The sequence below is a fragment of the Lepidochelys olivacea genome, assembly GCF_965140295.1.
Source record: "Lepidochelys olivacea isolate rLepOli2 genome assembly, chromosome: 3".
Taxonomy (NCBI): domain Eukaryota; kingdom Metazoa; phylum Chordata; order Testudines; family Cheloniidae; genus Lepidochelys; species Lepidochelys olivacea.
Window position 1 is genome coordinate 191,301,220 of NC_140413.1, and position 24,390 is coordinate 191,325,609.

General features: G+C 39.8%; 1 protein-coding gene across 7 annotated transcripts in view; it reads left to right on the forward strand.

Moving 5' to 3' along the window:
• SANBR (SANT and BTB domain regulator of CSR) overlaps positions 1-22,816 on the forward strand; it is a 48,161-nt gene extending 25,345 nt beyond the window's left edge. Inside the window, exons 8-21 of one of the 7 annotated variants that reach the window (XM_084622268.1) lie at positions 187-273; positions 385-495; positions 4,922-5,045; positions 5,586-5,738; positions 6,431-6,576; positions 6,978-7,077; positions 8,852-8,884; positions 10,459-10,558; positions 12,720-12,811; positions 12,926-12,954; positions 13,039-13,112; positions 17,160-17,248; positions 17,768-17,859; positions 20,858-21,031. In XM_084622268.1, the coding sequence (XP_084478394.1) occupies positions 187-273; positions 385-495; positions 4,922-5,045; positions 5,586-5,738; positions 6,431-6,576; positions 6,978-7,077; positions 8,852-8,884; positions 10,459-10,558; positions 12,720-12,811; positions 12,926-12,954; positions 13,039-13,112; positions 17,160-17,248; positions 17,768-17,859; positions 20,858-20,894 (1,267 nt within the window). In that variant the 3' untranslated portion in view covers positions 20,895-21,031. Of the gene's footprint in view, positions 1-186; positions 496-4,921; positions 5,046-5,585; positions 5,739-6,430; positions 6,577-6,977; positions 7,078-8,851; positions 8,885-10,458; positions 10,559-12,719; positions 12,812-12,925; positions 12,955-13,038; positions 13,113-13,320; positions 17,128-17,159; positions 17,249-17,767; positions 17,860-20,857 lie in introns of those variants that run through there. The other 6 variants (XM_084622267.1, XM_084622271.1, XM_084622270.1 and 3 more) reach the window with 6 other exon arrangements.
• Positions 22,817-24,390: the final 1,574 nt, after the last annotated feature.

A 24,390-nucleotide genomic window follows, 5' to 3' on the forward strand; every position in this document is an offset into this window, starting at 1 on the left:
GAAACAAGTTTTCCACATTGTATTTCTTACAGGAAAATTGTGTAACTTCACAAAAGTCAAATCTTGAAACTAACATCTTAAAACCATCTCATTTTGAAGTAGCAGAATGTAATTATTGATTAACTGCAAACAAAGCAAAGTTTAGTTCTAAGCAAATTTTTATAAATAGTGGCTGTTTATCAACAGTAAACTTTTCTGCAAGAAGATTGAGAGACTGTTTGATCCAGATTACCAGAATCCAGATTCTCGGGGAAATGCAGCTACATTGTACAGGTGTAGTAATGTTCTTTTCTTTCTTCCTTTCTTCATTTATGTAGGCTACATGTGCATTCCAAAGTGCCACTCATACTGTTGTATTTCATTTTATGTTTCAATTTTTTGTAGATGCTGTTTATGTAAGAAGCTTTTAACTAAAGAAACAGAAAGAAGAGTCCCTTGTGTTCCAGGAAAAATCAACATAGATCAACATGGAAATATTATTTATGTTCATATAAGGTGCTTCATGCATTGAAAACATAACTTTTTCTGTATACATATATCCTGTTAAGTATGTTTACAAATACTATGTATTTAGAAAGTTAACAAATACAGTAGAACCTCAAAGTTATGAACATCTCAGGAATGGAGGTTGTTCATAACTCCTGAAATGTTCGTAACTTTGAACAAAATGTTGGGGTTGTTCTTTTAGAAAATTTACAACTGAACCTTGACTCAATACAGATTTCAGTCTTTACTATGCAGAAGAAAAATGCTGCTTTCCTTTTCTTTTCTTTTTAGTACTTTAACGCAGTGCTGTACTGTGTTTGCTTTTTGGGGGTGAGGGGTGTCTGCTGCTAACTGATTGTGTTCTTTCAGCTCCAAATGAGGTATGTGGTTGACCGGTCAGTTTGTAAGTCTGGTGTTCGTGACACTGAGGTTCTACTGTACTCCATCCAATACAAAATTTATAAATTGTAGGATTAACCCACAAATCACCTGAACAATTTTTTGTTTTTTAATTCTTGTTGCCTTTCTTAGGCTCCTACAAATGGAAGGTTATGATGTTAGTTTGACCTCAATTGTATGCAACGTGTTGGAACAAATTTTGAAAGAGAAGGTGGTTAAGGGCATGCATCCGATAAAGTGAGCTGTAGCTCACGAAAGCTTATGCTCAAATAAATTTGTTAGTCTCTAAGGTGCCACAAGTCCTCCTGTTCTTTTTAAGGACATGGAGGTGAATGGTAATTGGGATAAAATACAACAGGGTTTTTCCAAAAGATAAATCGTGCCAGACCAACCTGATCTCCTTCTTTGAGATAACTGATTTTTTTAGACAAAGGCAATGCAGTAGATCTAATCTACCTGGATTTCAATAAGGCATTTGATACAGTTCCACATGGGAAATTATTAATTAAATTGGAGAAGATGGGGTTTATTAATATGATAATTGAAAGGTGGAAAAGGAACTGGTTAAAGGGGAGACTACAACGGGCCATACTGAAAGGTGAACTGTCGGGCTGGAGGGAGGTTACTAGTGGAGTTCCTCAGGGATCAGTCTTGGGACTAGGCTTATTCAATATTTTTATTACTGACCTTGGCACAAAAAGCAGGAGTGTGCTAATAAAATTTGCAGATGACACAAAGTTGGGAGGTGTAGCCAATATGGAGGAGGACTGGAATATACAAGAAGATCTGGATGACCTTGTCAACTGGAGTGATAGAAATGGGATGAAAATTAATAGTGCAAAGTCATGCATTTAGGGACTTAACCACAAGAATTTTTGCTGTAAGCGGAGGACTTATCAGTTGGAAGTGACAGAGGAAGAGAGAGACCTGGGGGTATTGGTTGATCAGAGGATGACTATGAACTGCTAATGTAATGCGGCAGTGAAAAAGGCTCATGCAGTCTTAGGAGGCATCAGGTGAGGTATTTCCAGGAGAGACAGGGAAGTGTTAGTACCTTTCTACAAGGCACGATACTAAACAGGGAGGGCTCTGAGTTACCTGGGAAAGAATTCTCTGTAGTATCTGCCCAGTGGGTCTTCTCCACATGCTCAGTCTAAGTGGTCCCCCCATATTTCCTCCAGGTCAGCGTGGCAAAGACTCTGGGGGGTTTTCACCTTCCTCTGCAGTCTGGGGCACGAGTCACTTGCAGGTTTAAACTAGTGTAAATTGTGAATTCTCTGTAACTTTAAGTCTCTAAAGTTTAAACTATGATTTGAGGAATTCAGTAAGTCAGTCAGCGATTAAGGCACTATTTCAAGAGTGGGTGGGTGGGTGAGGTTCTGTGGCCTGCAATGTGCAGGAGGTCAGACTAGATGATCACAATGGTATCCTTTGGACCGTAAAGTCTGAGTCTGTTGTACTTGGCAATTTATTCCACAATACTATTGTTAATCCATCAAGACCTCAATTGAAATCACTGGGAGTTTTTGCTGGGTTAACCTTTTAAAATGTAAAATATTCAGAGCTAATCACTTAATCATCCTAAGGACTTGAAAATATGTTTAGCCAAAGACAAATGGAATTAAGGGCTACATTTCAAAATGAGTTGTTAGAGTGATGGTGCCACACTCTGAACTATAGGGTCTGTATTCGCAAAAAGAAAAGGAGGACTTGTGGCACCTTAGAGACGAACAAATTTATTTGAGCATAAGCTTTCGTGAGCTACAGCTCACTTCATCGGATAAGTGAGCTGTAGCTCACGAAAGCTTATGCTCAAATAAATTTGTTCGTCTCTAAGGTGCCACAAGTACTCCTTTTCTTTTTGTGAATACAGACTAACACGGCTGCTACTCTGAAATCTGGATTGACTGTGTCTCGAATCTGAAGATGTCAAATCAAACACCCAACTAGTTTCAGAACAAATAAAAATAAACTTCAGTGGTTAAGATGTTTTTGTCAGAGGCTTTCCAAACTTCTCCTTTGTGTTATGGCTAGTTTCTCACCACAAGTATTATCTTGGTTTTTGTTTTAGTCCAGGCATGGTCCTATGTAGCTGGATTTCCCTGCCTCTGCTTAATGAGGGCCTGCATACTCTAGAGTTTTACTGTTGCTAATTTAATTTCCATCATTTTTCATCAGATCTGATGGACTAAAATCAGCCTAACAGTAGTTCAGTGTCAGCCCTCAAAATAATATGCATTAACTGAATATTATCTCCTGTCAGTTATTCCAATAACAGGGAGAGGTTTCTATCCAAAGAACCATCTTACTGATGACTAGAGCAGTGAAGTAGGTTCCACCTTGCAGTCTCTAAAGTGGCAGCTGGGGCCATAGCCTTATCCTGACAGTCTAAGAATATTGTGTATTAGCCAATTTTAAATACCTTCCTTATGTTACCGTAGTTACATTCTTATACATATATGTTGATGCTACATAATTCCTTGTGTTTGTGTGTAACATATATATTACTAGACTATACAGTGTTCTAGGACTTAATTTCCCCGCACTGAAAAATATGAGAGAGAGAGACTTTCTTTTAAAACCCAAAAGAGAGTATTTAGCAGTGAGGCAATCTGGTCTGTGAAAGATAAAATATATTTTTTATCCACCTTCACCCACTAGCTTCATCCTGCCTTGGTTAGACTGTGAAATCTTGAGGGCAAGGGCCAACTTTTACTCTGTATTTGTACAAAGGCAAGCATAATGTGTGTGTGTGTGTGTGTGTACATACATACAAGGTAAATGCTCAGAACTTTATATATATATATATATATATATATATTAAGTTCTAAGTTCTGAGCATTTACCTTGTATTATTTTATGGCTGCCTTCCTAGGCACAGTTAATTTGTCCTTTCTTGCACTTAATTTAAGCTTAATGGTGACTAGAAGTAGCTCTAATGCTAGCATGTCCATAGCAGCACAATTACACAAAAATAGGTGTGGAGGTGACACTAAGTGTCAGTACCCATTATGCTTGCCTTTGTACAAATACAGAGTAAAATTTGGCCCTTGCCCTCAAGATTTTACAGTCTAACCAAGGCAAGATGAAGTTAGTGGGTGAAGGTGGAAAAAAAACATATTTTATCTTTCACAGACCAGATTGCCTCACTGCTAAATACTCTTTTTTTTCTGGGGTTTAAAAGAAAGTCAGTCTCTCTCATTTTTCAGTGGGAGGAAATTAAGTCTAGAACAGTGTATAGTCTAGTTAAGTCAAGTCTAGTTTTAAAAACTATTTTTTAAAAAAAAGCTTCAAAAGTACACATTGATCAAGAAATCATCTAACTTTACAATTTTTACGTAACCATTTCATTGCTGCCTATTGTGCCCTGGTATCTAGGAACAAATGCACTTCCAGTGTTGTCCTGGGAACCAGTTCCTTTGCCATTTGAAGTGCAGAGAGTGGAATGAAATGGCAGTATTTAAAATAACATGGATGTGTTCCACATCAGCTGAGGCTAATGGCAAAGGAGTTAAAATATCCCTCAACCTTTGTGTGTTTTTTTTTTCTACTCCCTCTATCCTCCAAACATTTGAATGATACAATTCCACCCTGCCACTAGATACCAAAGAAGATGCTCACTAGCCCAGAGAGCAAGAGATCTACAGAGACTATTTGTATGTCTCTTACTTTGCTACTAACCATCGGACAGCTCTTGCACTAACTTGATAGTTTTATATCATTTCTAGTTCTTATGACTTTCATAGCTTGAGGTGGGCGGTGGCAATGTCTGATGTCTCTGAGTTGCAGTGTCCTGAAATTGTTCTTATATTAACTTATGCCCTTGGCACTAGGTAATAGTTTGGGATGCTTCATGATGTCTGAATTTAATGCTGATTGTCCTACAACATGTTCTTGCTATGGTAGCTCTTCTGTGAAGGTGTGTTGTTGTTCTTCTTGCTTTTTGTTTTTCTCTCCAAACTTCATTGATACAAATATAGGACTAAAAACTCTTCACAATATAATGTGCAGCCTGACTGTGCATCTTTTATTACAGAGATAAAACTTGGGAAGTCCATGAGTATTTGATCAGTCTTTATGAGGAATTAAAATCTTGGCGAGATGTGTACTGGCGCCTCTGGGGGACTATCAATTGGCTGAGTTGTTCAAGATGTAATCAAGTGGGTATTATTGTTTTCACTCACTTGTTTTGTGGCAGCATGGGAACAAAACCAACATAATAATTTTATGGGTGGATGGAGAGGGGTTGTGCTTTAACTCATAATTAAGAACTCTTTTTCTAGAGGGCCTCATTTTGGTAGAAAAATACCTTCCTCTTCCCCAGATTTGATCTATCAATTTTGAGACCAGTAAGACTTTTTTTGTGTGTGTAGCTTATAGAGTGGGAAACATAATGTGATTTGTTATAAAAACTACGGAGCAACAGCTGCTCCCTAACTTTTTAAGCTCCTTCTTTGTGCCCCACCCAAATACAATTCAGGTAGCCAGAAAAAAATGGGAAATGAGCTTGTACTGGAATATCTGAAGTTTAAATGAAAACAGTATGACTAAATTAGGACTAATCTCTGACCAGGTTTGAATATGCAGCTCATAGCTGTCTGCGAGAGGTAAATAATTGATCTATATCTAATGTACTCCAAAATTCTGACTTTAACAGGCAACGTGACTCTTTTTTTTTTTTTTTTTAAATGTATATATAGTCTTTCCTATGTACCGAATTTTCTCACTGCCAGTACCATACCCAGCCAGTTCTTTATCCTGGTGTGGCAAGCTCATTGGGTACAACTGGCACTGGAATATATCCCTGCTGTAACCAAAAAATTCTTCGATTTGATCCTACTCCACTTCCAAAGGTACTACTTTAATGTTACACTTTTAGCAATGATTCAGCTTAGAGCTGGATCATGATGTAAAGATCCTCACTGATGTCAGGGGCAGTGGCCTAGGAGGGAGATTGACTCTTTGCGGACCTTCTGGCCTCTCTGCTGCTCTGGGGGGAGTGCAATATACTGAGTCTGTTCACAGTGTATCGTACATTCCCTGGCAGGCGTGTTGGGGAGCGAAGTCTCTCCCCGAACCTGCATGTGGAGTGCGGGATCTGGAGGCTCTCCAGAGCTGCTTTCCCTTCCTGCGCTGCTACCTGCTGTGATTCAGGTGGCTGGAATAATGGGGCACATATGTCCTTTATGCCATTTGCCACCACATAAAACAGGCCTATAGATACTTAATGCTGAAATTGGATATGAAAGGGTATTCTTTAAAGAATGGGCCAGTAAGCACAAAAGGAACTATCCTCTTGGAACAAGTTGTGCTTCTCAGGGAGTTTAAAAACTAAGTTCCCATTTAACTTTAGTTGGAGTAGGGTCAGGCCCATCAATTGAAACACACAGTGAGTTGTATATAGCTCTGTGTCCTGAGGAAGGTGCCTAGTGCTGGGGACTGTTAAATAGTTCTTAGAATATGGAATCCCTCGGTGCAGTACTTAGTGAAAGTAGTTTTTGTCGTAAACCAGTATATCTAACATAGTCTCTCGCTTTTATGACAGGGCTGTAAAGTGCGGGATCATGTGATCGGTTTACCGGCTGGAGGTGAAGGTGGGGATACTCTGCCATATCAAACTACTAAAATATTGAATGATCTGCTTCAGCATAGAGATGATGTTGTTGTTCCTTTTTCTAAAGATCAGAATAGGTGAGAACTGAATTAAAGCTACTGAAATTACTTAACATTTGACATTAGCACTTGAGTAAATTTACATTTGATTTTTTCCCCTCTTCTAAACGGACAATGTAGTGGAATTTTTAAAAGTTAACTAATATATTTCCAGTATTTTAATTAGAAATTGGGACAAGAAACAGAAATGTTGCTATCTGTTGCATTTGAAGCAGATGCTTGAAGCAATTCTGTCTTTGTAACAGTTCAATCTTGCTTCTATTCATATTTTCATATAGGTACTTCCCAATACACTAGCCATGTAGCTGTTCTGCAGATTATCCATAGCACAATGGGGAGGAAAAAAGGTCAGATTCTAAGATTTGTAAAATAGAAAAACTATCATTGTCTTATACTTCATGAACATTTCTTCCTTGTAGTGATTCTGGAATTGGGCTGTGTGATGAGAGAGGAATTGAATGTGATGTGCTGTTAGAACCAAATACACTGTGGGACCCAAAAACTGGAGAAATCAATGCTGTGAGTAATTGCTGCTTTTGTTTTGTTGTTTTGTCTCTCTCTATTAATGATTGTAGTGGACGCTTAGAAAACGCATCCAATCAAGAGCCCTACTGCTGTCTTAAAAATAACAAAAAACCCTATAATATATAAAAGTTTATATATTATAACTTTATAAACCTAGTTAATCTAAAACCTAGGTTTCAGGGACATTATCCGCTAATTTATGGGTTTAGTGGGGAGCAGGGAGGTTTTTATTTTTATTTATTTATTTTAAACAAAAGCTGTTAGAATTAATTAATGCCCACACATCTACACACAGACCATTCAGAAACTGAAGCTAGTTAGGAACCCCACAATCCTCTTAAGAAGTGAATCATGTAGAGATCCTGTTACACAAGTGCTCTCTTCTCCTCAGTGTGCTCAAAGTGGTATGTATAACGCTAAGTGAATTGAAATCTGGGTACTTGAGAGGCTGCCATGTCTCATGTCACATTTGAGATCAGAAGAGTTCCTCAAGTTGAAGCCCCTCACTTTAAACCTTGTAAAGTGCTTTGAGATCTACTGATGAAAAGTGCTATATAAGAGCTAGGTATGTATTATTAAATGAGGTGGGACTGCTGGCAGGGCATTCACCATTAAGGCCTCTTAGCTTTAGACTTCCTTTCCCTGTTTGGTCTGCCTGTATTTTTTTTGTTTGTTTGTTTTATTTACATTTATTGGAAATTGCATTGAACATCAACAAAAAATTTTAAGACCCATATTAAGCATAACACTTAAAATAGATAAAATACTTAATTACCATTCTAAACTCCTCCTAATCTTGCTTGTCACAAAGCACACAGCTGATATTTTGTAAACTACTGAGTACTTCAGTGCCAATGGTACATGTTAAAACCCCCATATAAGACTTGTGTATTTTCTTAAGTCCCCAGAAGAGCCTCTTATTGTGTAAACAGCCTTTTCCAAGGGCAAACAGATACCAAGGTCATTGGTCCATTCTTCTGTTGATACACTAGATTATTTCCCCCAGTAACACACAACCCAGGTCTTCCCTACCAATGAATCCACTCCCACATTACACCAGTGCACTTTAAGTCAAGTTGGGATAGATCATTAATAATGCTAACCATGGTATAAAGAGAACCTCTGCAGTCTGTTGTATTTTTGCAGTCTTCATGCACTGTAGTCCATAACTTCTGAGTAACACAGCAGTTCCAGACAGTTGGCCTGAAACTGCCAGTAGCAGTAAGACTCAGCCTAGAGAAAACTACAAATATTTGCAAATGCTGGCCTAGACAGAATCTTGTGGTTAACTTGGGTTGTTGCTACCATAATATAAGTGTTTATTACTGGCTACATAGTTTTAGGTATTAAAGCAAATTCTAAAGTGATTTACCTAAGACTTTTAATTTACTATGTCTAGATTTAATTGAATACTAATTCAGATTTATGCACATGCTTAACTTTACACACTTGAGTAAAATTTCAATGGGGCTACTCCTTGCAGAATCCAGGATGTAGTTTACTTGAACAAATCATAGAATCATAGAATATCAGGGTTGGAAGGGACCTCAGGAGGTCATCTAGTCCAACCCCCTGCTCAAAGCAAGACCAATCCCCAATTTTTGCCCCAGATCCCAAATGGCCCCCTCAAGGATTGAACTCACAACCCTGGGTTTAGCAGGCCAATGCTCAAACCAATACTCCATTGTTTTTTATAAATCCATTTGAATCTCTTATTTTGTTTCACAGTGTATATTAACTTGACCACCTCTCTGCCTTTTGTATCTAGTTTCTTTCTCTGAAAAACTGGACTCTTCAGCTGGTTAGTAAAATAACTAGTTCATCCTGCTTTAAATTTTAATGTGTTTAAAAATGTTGTTGCTCTTTTATGTTAACAAATAACCTTGATGTCACTGCCATTTTTTCTATATCTGCTTTAATTTTTAAATTATAGGATAATGCATTTTCAGTGTAAGCTCTAAACATTATATATGTGGAGATGCTATAGTAATTGTTGCTTTATAAGTGTAGCAGATCTGGAGGTTAAACATTAATTTAATCAATATCTTTAAAAATTCCTTTAATTTTTTTTTTCAAATGTTACAATGAAATCTTTAGGCAGCTGCAGTCCTATATATTTTTCTTCCTTCCTATTGCTGCATTTCCTTTACTATTCATTGTCCTAGACAGCGGATTCTGAGATTGATGTTCCAAAATAAGTTCCTACAGCAAACTTGCTAACTACAATAAGAGTACTCTTTTTTTAAAAAAAGGAAAACAATATATATTTTCTTTTTATTCCACAGAGGAGCAGGGTTTGTTATGGACTAATTTTAAAAGAATTAAAATGTTCTTATTTTAAATCACTTTATAAATAACAGACAAACATCAGTCTTCCACGCTGCATTGTGCTGAGAACAATGGCCTAAACTTTCAAAAATGACTAATGACTTGGGGTGCCCTGCTTGAGACATCTTTATAGGGGCCTGATTTTTCAGAAAGTACTGAGCACCCACCCTCCAAAAAGGAGGGCTTTTTAAAGTGCATCAGATGGGGTACCCAGAATCACTAGTCATTCTTGGAAATGTAGGCTGATGAGCTCAATCCTGCACTGCTGCCAAGCCAGAAAGCAGCAATGCTCCAGTCACACCCCAGTATGTTGTAAAGGGGGTGGCATAGAGTTGGATATGCTAGGAGAGTTGGTTGGAATCTGATTAAGCTATTTTTGGGGCCCCTTTGTATTGCTCCATTAGTGCAAAAGTCTGTCTCAGAGCTGAGGATCTGGCCCAACATATAAAAACAATGTATATAGCTCCATACAGGAGCACAGTGTGTGGTGCTTGATGAGTACCTCTTTTCATGTGTGGTGCATATGTGTACACAAATTAGTGAAAGCAACATTGCATCTCGCTTATTAATTTGTCTTACAGTAGCTCAGCTATGCTGGGCACTGTACAAACATAGTACAGAAGGTCACTGCCACAGAGTGCTTTGATTGCAAAATACAGAGAAGATAATATAACCTAATGAAATGAGGAGTGTGGGTACCTTCTGCCATTTGCCTCTATGGTGACGGTCAAACATGCTTATTTTGAATCACCTATATTGGCACAGGCCAGTGCAACTTATCCAACACAACCTTGCATCCATTGAGCAGCTTCACACCAGGGATGCTCACCCCAGGGCAGAGCAGGTTGCATTGTTGCTGTTCTCCCTGTCTTCGAGACTAAGGTCAGAACCCAGTACATGTAAAACACATAGGCAAGGAAGCCTAGTTAAACAAAAATAGCTGGCACTCAGCCTTGTTTATCTGCAACAAAAAACTTAATGATATGGAAAACCTGTAGCGTTTGAGGAGATAGTGACCCTTTTTGGTACTTTATTCATGTTGCTTAGAAACAACAGTCATTACTATCAGAAGAGGAGGAGTATACCACTGGCTCAGAGGTCACTGAGGATGAAGTGGGGGACGAAGAGGAAGTCTACAAGAAACCAGGTACAATTATCTGTCTCTTATCTTTTCTTGGTAATTAGGGATTAGAATACAAGGCAGAAGTTTTCTTTTTTGTAAAAGAACTTCAATTAGAAATAAATAAAATAAACCCTATCACAAAATGTCTCACTTGAATTTATATTTTTATTTTTTTCTCTGAGACATGTATTAAATACACAGATTTACCTATATTCTTCTATTCATCAGCTCCAGCAGTAAACGCTCACAAATGGGAAAGTACACATATCCAATGTTCTCATACCAGTGAGACAGATTAAAGCTATATTCTGTATGGTCTATTCCCTTCCCTGGAAGGGTTGCTATCAGAGCTGTTTTATCCCTCCTGTCACCTCCTAAATTAATGTTACAGAAGTGGGACCTCAGGTTACTAGCCATGTAGCTGTGTCATTTGCAGAGTCCCACTCCTTTATCCGCACACACTGTTTATTGATCTTCTGTTGTAAGGACCAGAAGTGAAAGGCAGGCTGCCTCAGTTCTCCTAAGATTGCACTGATTCTTCCCCCTGACTTGCACAGTCTGACTCAGACATACAAAGGCCTACCATGGCCTGCAGGAAGTAAGTGCTGCAGGACTGACCACTCTCCTGGCCACCCAAGCAGGAGACAAGACAGGAAATCCAGAGGAAGGCATGAAGAAGCATGTGGCTCTTAGTTTCCATCACAACAGATAGGATGTGAAGAAGGGCCTTGATTTCAAATTGGGTGGGTGGAAGACTGAGGATTTTGGGAAAGAGGAGGGAGGGCTCTTAGGGCCAAGAACTTTCTGCTGTTCTTTGAGTGGTGAGGGTGGGGGTAGAGAGGAGGATGGAGACTGGTGTGTTGACGTGGATAGAGAGAGGTAAAATCAGAAAAGTGCTTCTTAAGAAGTGATGTCCTCGGAGAAGAGGAAACTAAACAAGGTAGAGTATTATATTGTATAAGGAAAAGCAACTGAAAAAGACACATGGAGAAAATAGCCAACATATACAACAGAAGAAAAGTAGAGAGAGAGAAATTTAAATGGAGGATAGGGAGGGAAGAAAATCCCAAAACAAGGGAGATGTAGTGAGTGATGTTTTAATGTAAAAATGATGCAGACCTCTTGTAAAATTCAGTTGTTTGATATTTTATATATATATTGTGTGTGTGTAATAATACATTCTCTCAAACAGAACCTTGCTAATTCTCAATCAGGAAACGGGTAATCCATTAAGCAAAAATTCTAGAGTGCACTAGTAAGATTTTTACAAATCACATAGTAGAATGTTTGCTAGTGAACAATGAAGTGTTAGTTAAAACTAAATTACATGTCAGGAAAAAATACCAAATTACATTTTGTGAGATACTACCCTTGTGACTTTTTTGATCATTCACTTATTCAACTAATTCACAAAATTCTTCAACTTGCAATGGATCTTCCAGACATTAGTGCAAATTAGTGAGGTGTGTGTTGATCATGCTTATTATAGTGTTGCCTAAGGGCCAATTGAGATTGGTGCCCTGTTGTACTAGACTCCATACAAACATAGAATAAAAGATAGTTCCTTCCCCAAAGAGTAAACAATCTAAATAGACAAGACAAAGGGTGGGAAAAGGAATATAACATACAAGCAGAGTGAAGAGTGTGATGCCTGGTAGATGGCGTATTTAGGACCATGGTTTTCTTATGTTGTTTAAATCCTTTTGGTGGGTTATGATAAGAGGGAATTAACTAGATGGAAACACAAAGGAAGGAAAGGGGACATAAGGGGCTGGAGCAATCAGTCTGCACAGCGCAGAGAATGTCCACAGTGAAAACTTCAAAAAGCATTCTGATGATGTCATCAAGACTTTTGGTCCCTACTTGCATTCTTAGGGATGTATTCAGTGTATGCATGTTTACATTATATTTACAATAGGAAGTGTATATATTACATATAATTTCTTTGTACTGTAAGCTTCAGCTTTCTTAGGGGAAGCATGTGAGTGGGTTTTGCCTTTGTGCTTTGTGGATGTTGGTCCCATTTTATCATTATCCACCCCATAGCTTTACCAAGGAGGGAGAATATCCAAGTCACTGACTCATATGTGTGCAGGAATGTGGAAGTCACTATGCGCAGCCAGTGTGATTTAAATATTTTAAATATTGAGAATTGTTTGCTACTAAATAGTGTTTTAATTAACAGGGAGAAAAGAGAAGCCAAAGAAGTTAATCAAACATCCAAAGAAACAAGTTTCTTCACCTAGTGTTCAAAAAAAGGAGAAACCAATGGAGAAGGTAAATCTAAGTTGTGAAATGGACTGTTCAACTCAGTCCAATGAGGAATTTTTCTTTAATTTTTGCAGCTAGTCTTAAATGTATTCACTAATGCATTTTTCTGTTTTTTGACAGTCAAATTCTCGAGATGCATCTCCATTCATGTAAGTATTTCTCCAAGTCCTGGGTGAAACATCCTGCTTAGCAAAATACTACTGACAACACTTTTGTTTGTCTCTTGTTACCAGTGTGAGTATGCAGCAGAATAAGTGGGATGCTTCTAGATCACTGAGATTCAACCAAGATGCTCAAAGAGAAGATGGTAAGATTTCATTAGTTTAGCTTTCATAATGTTAGAGGAAAAAATAGAATTCTGTTATGCAACTACATAACTATTTCAGTAAAGTACTCTGCTTAGGTATGTCAAGGCTGAATGTGATTTCAAACTAGTTTTATACTGGTACAACTACATTGACTTCTACAAAAATTGCTTCCATCGACGTGCATGGGCTGAAATTGTGGAAAAGCAGCATCACTTGCCCCGTAACCTCAGCCGTGCTGAACACAATGCCATCGACAGCCTCAGGAACAACTCTGACATCATAATCAAAAAGGCTGACAAAGGAGGTGCTGTCGTCATCATGAATAAGTTGGAATATGAACAAGAGGCTGCTAGGCAGCTCTCTAACTCCACATTCTACAGCCCATTATCCTCTGATCCCACTGAGGGTTACCAAAAGAAACTATACCATCTGCTTAAAAAACTCCCTGAAAAAGCACAGGAACAGATCTGTGCAGACACATACCTAGAATCCCAAACAGGGGTATTCTGTTTGCTACCCAAGATCCATAAACCTGGAAATTCTGGACGTCCCATCATATCAGACATTGGCACCCTAACAGGATTGTCTAGCTATGTGGACTCTCTCCTCAGGCCCTACGCTATCAGCACTCCCAGCTATCTTCGAGACACCACTGACTTCCTGAGGAAACTACAATCCATCGGTGATCTTCCAGAAAACATCGTCCTGGCCACTGTGGCTATAGAAGCCCTCTACACCAACATTCCACACAAAGATGGACTACAAGCTATCAGGAACAGTATCCCCGATAATGTCACGGCAAACATGGTGGCTGCCCTTTGTGACTTTGTCCTCACCCACAACTATTTCACGTTTGGGGACAATATCAAGTCAGCGGCACTGCTATGGGTACCCGCATGGCCCCACAGTATGCCAACATTTTTATGGCTGACTTAGAACAATACTTCCTTAACTCTTGTCCCCTAACGCCCCTATTCTACTTGTGCTATATTGATGACCTCTTCATCATCTGGACCCATGGCAAAGAAGCCCTTAAGGAATTCCACCATGATTTCAACCATTTCCATCCCACCATCAACCTCAGCCTAGACCAATCCACACAAGCGGTCCATTTCCTGGGCACTACTGTGCTAATAAGCGATGGTCATATAAACACCACCCTATACCAGAAACCTACTGACCGCTACACTTACCTACATGCTTCCAACTTCCATCCAGGACGCACCACGCGATCCATTGTCTACAGCCAAGCTCTAAAGATACCACCGCATTTGCTCCAATCCCTCAGACAGAGACAAACACCTACAAGATCTCTATCAAGCATTCTTAAAACTACAATAGCCACCTGCTGAAGTGAAGAAACAGATTGACAGAGCCAGAAGAGTACCCAGAAGTCACCTACTGCAGGACAGGCCCAACAAAGAAAATAACAGAACGTCACTTGCTGTCACCTTCCGCCTCCAACTAAAACCTCTCCAATGCATCATCAAAGATCTCCAACCTATCCTGAAAAATGATCCCTCACTCTCACAGATCTTGGGAGACAGACTAGTCCTCGCTTACAGACAGCCCCCCAACCTGAAGCAAATACTCTCCAGCAACCACACCACGCAAGAAAAACACTAACCCAGAAACCTATCCTTGCAGCAAAGCCTGATGCCAACTCTGTCCACATATTTATTCAAGTGACACCATCATAGGACCTAATCAAATTAGCCACGCCATCATGGGCTCGTTCACCTGCACATCTACCAATGTGATATATGCCATCATGTGCCAGCAATGCCCCTCTGCCATGTAGATTGGCCAAACCGGACAGTCTCTACACGCAAGAATAAATGGACACAAATCTGACATCAGGAATCCTAACATTCAAAAACCGGTAGGAGAACACTGCAACCTCTCTGGCTACTCAGTAAAAGATTTAAAGGTGGCAATTTTGCAACGGGTAAAGCTTCAAAAACAGACCCCAATGAGAAACTGCTGAGCTTGAATTAATATGCAAACGAGATACCATTAACTTGGGTTTGAATAGAGAGTGGGAGTGGCTGGGTCATTACACATATTGAATCTATTTCCCCATGTTAAGTATCCTCACACCTTCTTGTCAACTGTCTAAATGGGCCATCTGGATTATCACTACAAAAGTTTTTTTTTCTCCTGCTGATAATAGCTCATCTTAATTAATTAGCCTCTTACAGTTGGTATGGCTACTTCCACCTTTTCATGTTCTCTGTATGTGTATGTACGTATATATGTGTGTATATACATGTATATATCTTCTTACTATATGTTCCATTCTATGCATCTGATAAAGTGAGCTGTAGCCCACAAAAGCTTATGCTCAAATAAATTTGTTAGTCTCTAAGGTGCCACAACTACTCCTGTTCTTTTTGCGGATACAGACTAACACGGCTGCTACTCTGAAACTTGTTTGGAGTTACTTCTAACTAAGATGAGTTAGTGAGAGGAGAACTGGGTGTCCTTTATGACTCTAAAAAACTGTATATTATGAAACTTGGTTAGGTTAAATTTTTAAATGCTTATTGACAGTTGCAAAAAAACCTGGAAACGATAGTAAACCACACCACCATTTCAAGTCTGGAACTTAATTTCTGCCATTCCTAATGCAAGCCTATTGATATTTTATTCAGTCATATTAGCAACTATGCATGAATTTTGGGTCTCATCTGTCCATGTAGCTTTGCAAGAGCAAAGAGATTATCCTTTGCAACAAAAGGCTTATGATAGAAGGAAGGCATGATTCTGATCTCAGTCATGACAGTGTAAAACACTGAGTAATTCCACTGAAGTCAATAGTTGCATTGATGTCATATTCTCCTCTCACCCCTGGGGTCTGATCCCCACCTGATGTAAATTTCTGCAGCTCCATGTAATAGAATGGCCCTATGCTGACTTACACAAGCTGAGGTTCTGTCCTGTAGTGACTCATGTCTATTGAATTTTATGTTGGCCCAGATATTCTGTACTTGATTCCATGAAATATGAAAAAAACATTGCAGATGATATCTCTAAAGTGGATCTCCGCATGTACTCTGATTAATATTTATGTATAGCATATATTATTCTGTTCAAAAATTGTGATAAGTGCTAGAATTCAGTTGCAGCCACGCTTTATGCTACACAATGACTTCAAAATCTTCTTGAACTCACAAAATGTTGGTGCAGCAAGGATGGCACTCCAGGCAATGATACCTCAGGATCAGATTAGCACTAGTCTCTTCTTTCCCACAGGAGAAAAATATTTTCTCTCTGTAACAAAAGGTAAAGAGAAAATATTCATCACCTCACATGCTGAGAGATTGACTAATGCAAATGGATAGCCTGGGTCCCCTGGCAGGAGTAAACTTGGGAGGAAGTTCCACAGTTACAGACAGGAGACGGAAAAGTTCCTTAACTGTGGTTTTGTATTTTTAGTTTGTATTAAATGGCAGCTGTTTGGAATGTCAGAACGAAGTCCTGGAGAGAGAGAGACAGATGAGGGGGCAGGTGATGTGGTCATAAGTGTGTGGTAATTGCCTGGGCATATAAATTGCATGGGTATGTGATAAATTGTTTATCACATGGATATTGCCTCCATATGTATGCTTTGTGAATGCCTCTCTCCCAATCTCTTAGTTTATAAAGAAGTAAGATCATACTGTTCTGTGTTGCTTTTCCTCACTACTGTATGGAGTTGAAAGTTGTGGTCTCAGTAAACTACCGAGTTTCCTTTGCTTTTCCATTTCTTTTAGAAATCTATGCTGCCTCAAAACCATTCTCCTAGATCTGGCAGTGCAATGGATGTAGATAGGTCCCTGCTCCTGCATGGAGCCCAACTGAAGCTGCGTTACACTGCAGAATCAGGACCTTACTTTGGATCATAGCTGCTCATGCTTTGCACATGAGCCAAGAATAAAGCCACTCATTTCTCTGTATAGTGGATTATTAGTAATATATGCATAATCTCCTTCCTCATGTTTATGGCTCTTCATCTTGGTAGTAAGGAATATTTAGAATATTGATATTTCTTTTATTACTTGCAGATCAGCGAAGGATGTGTGAGATCACAGGTCACCTAATAAAAATGAGATTGGGAGACCTGGACCGGGTCAAGTCAAAGGAAGGCAAAGAAGTAAAACTTTATATTACGGTCATATTAGCTTGATATTTTAGCCAGATCTCTTGAATTCATGCATTTTCAGTACCAGAAAATGAGATTTAGGTTTTTTCAGGTGTCTGGAAGACTTAAGTTTTAACATGACTTTGATCAGGTTTTAATAGTTTAAAGTGATTTTTTTTTCCCTAAAACACTTGGTCAGAAAAAGTTTCGAAAGGTCACTACTTCAAAACCTGTTGACCCAAGAAGTAGGATGGGTTTGGAGGGGCCAAGTATCAGGCACTGGGAGCACAGCAAGATGCAAAGTCTTTATGGTTCTTTCTTAATCAGAGCCAGATCAATGGCTACTGTGCATGATTGCAGGCTCATGCGCCTTAACAATGGGGCTCTGAAGGGATACAATATGATCTTTGCCATCTCCTTTTGGAAGACTTGCTTCTGCAAATATAAATCAGTTACCTAAAAACTAATAACTTTTAGAAAGTCACTGATTCTACTGGAATAGCTAAATGATTTGATCTCCCTGTACTGCAGCATGCAGGTGGCATTTACTCTAGACTTGAAGCTCAGATAAAAGCCTCAGCGCAAGTCAATGCTCGACAAAATAGCACAGAGAAAAACATAAGGTAAGTTGTTGTTTAAGTGGCAGTAAAAGGCAGGATGTGTATTTTGGGGCGTTTTTTTTTTAAAAAGCCTTCTGTGACCAGAGTCCTAGTGGGGAGCCAGCTGTGGTGACTCCATTAGGGTGAACTGCAAAGAATGGGGCAGATAATCCCCAAAAAGCCGGTGAATATTCCAATACTTGGATTTACCAAGCCATCATAAAACAGCTTCTTTATTACCTTACTGGTTACTCAGAAGTCCAAACAACACAGTTCCCTTAAAGTGATCCAGCCTCAGGCCTCCATCCAGGTACCTAAGTCAAACATGATGATTTCTGAAAATCCTATTTCATCGTGTAAAAGAAAAGGTTCTACCGATCCCAAAGGCTCGTACACATTACCTCGCAGGTTATTGATTATTCCAGATCTTAACCAAATACATGCTACAGCCACTTCTTATTAACTAAACTAAAATTTATTAAAAAATAAGAGTGAGAGTATGGTTAAAAGATCAATATACATACAGACATGAGTTCAATTCTTAAGATTCAGATTCATAGCAGAAATGGTGAGCTTTGTAGTTGCAAAGAGTTCTTTCAGAAATTGTTCATACATCATAGTTCAATGTCCAAATATCATATTCAGGGCGTACCACCATAATGGAACCTCAGTCTTGCAACTCAAACTTTCCCCATGAAGCCTAAGCAGATCTGAGATGACAGAATCAGGACCCAAGGATCTTTTATACAATTTCATGTCCTCTTTGACAAGTTGGGATTTCCTTGGGGAACAAACAGTAATTAAGATAAAAAGAAAAGGACTGCTTGTGGCACCTTAGAGACTAACCAATTTATTTGAGCATAAGCTTTCGTGAGCTACAGCTCACTTGCATCCGATGAAGTGAGCTGTAGCTCATGAAAGCTTATGCTCAAATAGAATCATAGAATATAGAATCATAGAATATCAGGGTTGGAAGGGACCCCAGAAGGTCATCTAGTCCAACCCCCTGCTCGAAGCAGGACCAATTCCCAGTTAAATCATCCCAGCCAGGGCTTTGTCAAGCCTGACCTTAAAAACCTCTAACGAAGGAGATTCTACCACCTCCCTAGGTAACGCATTCCAGTGTTTCACCACCCTCTTAGTGAAAAAGTTTTTCCTAATATCCAATCTAAACCTTCCCCACTGCAACTTGAGACCATTACTCCTTGTTCTGTCATCTGCTACCATTGAGAACAGTTTAGAGCCATCCTCTTTGGAACCCCCTTTCAGGTAGTTGAAAGCAGCTATCAAATCCCCCCTCATTCTTCTCTTCTGCAGGCTAAACAATCCCAGCTCCCTCAGCCTCTCCTTATAACTCATGTGTTCCAGTCCCCTAATCATTTTTGTTGCCCTTTGCTGGACTCTCTCCAATTTATCCACATCCTTCTTGAAGTGTGGGGCCCAAAACTGGACACAGTACTCCAGATGAGGCCTCACCAATGTCGAATAGAGGGGAACGATCACGTCCCTCGAAGTGCTTGCTATGCCCCTACTTATACATCCCAAAATGCCATTGGCCTTCTTGGCAACAAGGGCACACTGCTGACTCATATCCAGCTTCTCGTCCACTGTCACCCCTAGGTCCTTTTCCGCAGAACTGCTGCCTAGCCATTCGGTCCCTAGTCTGTAGCTGTGCATTGGGTTCTTCCGTCCTAAGTGCAGGACCCTGCACTTATCCTTATTGAACCTCATCAGATTTCTTTTGGCCCAATCCTCCAATTTGTCTAGGTCCTTCTGTATCCTATCCCTCCCCTCCAGCGTATCTACCACTCCTCCCAGTTTAGTATCATCCGCAAATTTGCTGAGAGTGCAATCCACACCATCCTCCAGATCATTTATGAAGATATTGAACAAAACCGGCCCCAGGACCGACCCTTGGGGTACTCCACTTGATACCGGCTGCCAACTAGACATGGAGCCATTGATCACTACCCGTTGAGCCCGACAATCTAGCCAGCTTTCTACCCACCTTATAGTGCATTCATCCAGCCCATACTTCCTTAACTTGCTGACAAGAATACTGTGGGAGACCGTGTCAAAAGCTTTGCTAAAGTCAAGAAACAATACATCCACTGCTTTCCCTTCATCCACAGAACCAGTAATCTCATCATAAAAGGCGATTAGATTAGTCAGGCATGACCTTCCCTTGGTGAATCCATGCTGGCTGTTCCTGATCACTTTCCTCTCATGCAAGTGCTTCAGGATTGATTCTTTGAGGACCTGCTCCATGAAATAAATGTTAGTCTCTAAGGTGCCACAAGTACTCCCTTTTCTTTTTGTGGATACAGACTAACACAGCTGCTACTCTGAAACAGATCTATTAGTCATCTCTCTGTCCACTTCAAAAATTCCCACATCAGTTACCGATTTGGCATTGTTCCAAAGCCCCATCCTTATTACATGAGGATCAGAAAAAAAAAATCACTGAGAGTCTGACACCTTGTATGTGAGCATTTAGTCTGGGGCCAATGTTCTACTCACTACTTGGTGGTCAAGTGGTGAATCTTAGAAATAGAGTTTTATAATGGATCTGCTGATAGCTCTTTCTTAACCAGAGCCAGAGCATGCCTAGTGTGCAGTGAAAATTGATATGATTTCATTTCATACTGAAACCTGTAAGGAGTCCCTGTAAATCTTTTTGCATCTGCATGCACGCACATGTATGAAGATACTTCTGCGGGGCTTTCTCTGAAAAGCAGGTATTTGATGGCCAAGCACTGATAAATATTTATCTTTTATACAAGGATACAAATGGGTGACTAGAGATGCCATGGTATAAAGGGACAATGAGCATAACAGTATAATGTACTGTTTCTCCCTTCTGTGTTGTACTTGAATGTTTAGGGTTTAGGATTTTGACAAAAATCATAAAATGGTTTCATACAGTGAACTATCAAACTGACTATTATAATTCGCAACAATTAATCCTGTATCATGATAAAAGTATCTCCACATGTGTATGTACTATTTATTTTAAATCCAGGTCTAAATCTCGCTTTGGTCAAGGCCGTCCAACCTGAGGAACCTCAGGAAGAAATCCTAGCCAGAATCATTGCTACTTCCTGGAACTGTACTGTACTCCAATACAGAGAATGCATTCTCCAAAAGCTTTTAAGTGACTTATTTATTATTTATTACTGTAAGCCATGTAAATTATTCTGCTATGATGAATGAATGCAAAATCCAGAAAGGTCTAATACTTATTTTAATTGTAAATACAGTTTCTTAGGTTGCTTTTTTAGGCTATTGTGTTAAGCTACATAGAAAACATTTTATAAACCAGCAAAGTTAAAATATTTGAAAATCCTTGCTTATTGAGGAGTGGTGCTTATAAACTACTCTAGACCATCACTTTTAACTGCTAGACATTTTAAAATGAAGAAACTACTGAATTATGAGTGCAATCAGTAATGTTTTAAATGCATCATCTAGTATTGTGATTTGAATTATACATCTTGGGCTGAGTCTGGGGGTGATCTTTCTTGCTTACACTGGTTTGACTGATGTAACTTTATTAAAGTCCATGGAATTACTTCTGATTGACAAGGCTATAAGTTAAATCAGAATCAGGCCCCTAGGCTTTCCTCCCCATGTCCACACAACTTCCATTCGTGCTAAGGTGAACATCCAGGGGGATTAGACCCCTAAAATTCATGTGAAATGAACCTACTAAGGGTATGATAACTTTACATCTTGCATGAGGTATTCATTTTCTCAACTTTAATGCATGGAAAACAACATTCATTCTCATTTTGCTCGTGACACTTCTCCTGCATCACACAGTTCTTCGTTCCCTTTTGTTGTCTGGGCTTTAGAAGCATAGTAAAGCAGTTTCTTCCTTTAATGATACCAGTGCCACTGTAACTTTGCTAGCAGAGGTGGTGTAAGTTCTGTACCTTTTGAAAGAGACATCTTGCCTATGTAGATCTGGGCCAGGAAATATGTTTCTAGACCTGTCTGAATGGTTCTGATATGGTTCTACTGGAGCAGTAGGGTCCATGTTTGTTTTAGTGCACGGTCCAGTAGTACCGGAATGGAACAACTTGCCTGGGAAAAAATCATGTTTGTTCAAAGGAAATTGCAATAAAGCAGTATTTTGAAAACCACATTCTAATTTTTCTAACCAAGTAAAAAGAGCACTCAGGGAAAACTTATTCCAGATCATAATCATTCAATAAAATGTGTGTTTGGAAATAAGCTCAAAATCTCTGCTGGGGGGTGGGGGGAGGAATCCTTCCTTAAAATGTATTCTTTATTTGCAAGCCTTTATTTGGCTTGTTTCTAGAATTTTAAATAATAAATTGAAATTGGAAATTAGGCATGGTGGTGATTGCGAGAGGGTGCAGGTTCATTAAAAATAAGTGTTAGCTCTGTTTACATGTGTTCTTCCAAGTTAACATCCATCCAGAATTCACTGAAACCAAGGGAAGGACTTCTGTTGACTTCAGTGACCTTTGGCTTGGGGTATGATTGGTAGGTGCAGCAGTGTTTTATCTTACATTCCTAAGAGACATGGTTTTATCAAAGCCTATTGTTTGTTTGTTTGCAAAAAAAAAAAAATCAGTTTTGTGTTTTAGAAGTTGTTTATATTAAATATTATTTGAAAGCCAATGGTTTATAATTCACTGTGCAAAAATGTGTTGGTTTTCTAGCTTGTATAGAAGTCTCTCTCAAGCTGTACATGTAAACTTTGCTCAGCAAATTGAACAAGGGGGCGGGTGTTTGTGTGTGTAAAAGATTTTTTAACAACTACTGACTGAAAAAAGGGAAAAAATTCTTTCCAGGACGGGAAAGTCTAATGCTTTGGTTTATGTCAAAATGTCATTTTTACATGCCAGTATCCTTCATCATAATCTATTCAAAATGTTTTTTTCTAAACATATGCCTGTAATATATATAGTGGAAGTGCAATTCATATTTTATTAAGTATTAGTAGTATTTTCTTTGACAAATTCCGTTAACTTTTATCCTGTATTAACTTTGAAGTCATGTCTCAGTTTAACTGAAATAAATGTTACTGATTTAAAAACACTTTGTTTTTAGTAGACTTACAAAGTCAAATACATCATATAGTGGGAAATGTTATTTTTGTTTCAGATCAATCATAATGATTCTTGTATGTCATTGTCCCTTCCTCAAAAATGTATAGATTCTTGGTCTCCCCTTGTTCTTTAAAGTAGCTGTCTAACTCTTCTTGAAGCACTATGTTACAGACTTCCTACCCCAGTTCTGAGAGCAGAAAAAAAAATGGTTGAACTTTAGTACACATACAATATGAAGTATATCCTGGTGTACAAGAATTGTGCAACTCTACAGGCCAGATCAAAAGCCCTATTGAAATAAATGGAAAGACACCCAGTGACTTCAACAGGCTTTCAGTTCAGTATCGCACGAGCCTCTTATGGTAACGACTAAAATGCGCAAATCTAAAACGAAGCCACACCCAAAAACATTCTCAACTTCACCTTCTAGTTACAGGGTGCTGATCATGTTTGCAAATAATCTTTTAGTGATGGCAACCCTAACTTAATAGTATGAGCATAGAGCAGCAGCACTGACCTATTTGACCAGGGGCTGTTGCTGAGATTTGGCAGGAGAGATTGAACTGTAATGTGCTGGTTCCAATCCTTTCTCTTCAGAAGGTTGTAGAGTTCCACAAGGTTCAGTGCTGCGGCCCCTGTGGTCTGGAAGAGTGCAGCCCAGGTTGGGCCTGAAGCCAAGGCCCTTCCTCATGCAGGGGAGGGTGGGAGGCTGGGGGCCACATGGTGCAGCTGTGAGTGGCCAGGTTGAGGCAGTTTCCTGCTGTGGCCCTCCCCATTCCCCCTGCTGGAGGGGAAGGGCTGGGGTGGGGGGGTGTCACATGGTACCATTAGGGTGACCAGGAAGGACCTGACTCTGTGCCCAGACAGCTCTGCTGGAGCCAGCTCAAGAGGACCTGTTTCTACCCCTCCACCTATCAGGTGGGGAACCCAAGGGTCCTAGGGTTGCGAACCCTCCAGGATTGGCCTGGAGTCTCCAGGAATTAGATTGTAATGTGATGAAATTTCCAGGAATACATCAACCAAAGTTGGCAATCCTAAGGGTCCCATCATGCATCTGTGACAGGGGAGGAGAGCTGAATCTCTAGGCAGTCCTGCCTAAGCTGAGGCTGTTCCCTCAGCTCCTTCCTCTCCAACTACTCACTGGGATGGAGTACAAGAGTCAGTGGTGCTGCTACTATGGTTGGCAGGGCCTGGAGTCCCCAGGTGGCCCTGACAGAGCTGGGTCTGCTGCTTTGGCCCCTGCATCTGCACATGGGAGCAGAGGTAGATTAGGGGTTTGTGGTGCCCTGGGCCACAGCAAGTGGGCGGGCCCTTCCCCACCCCTTTCCACCTGCAGTCTTCCCACCCGCCACTGATGCTCCTGCTGGGGAAATGGGGTCTGGCCATGGGGGCTTCCCCCGCCCTGCCCACCTGGTGCTCCTGCTGGAGAAGAGTTGGGGTATGGGGTCACCTATTTTCCCAGGCCCCCCGAATT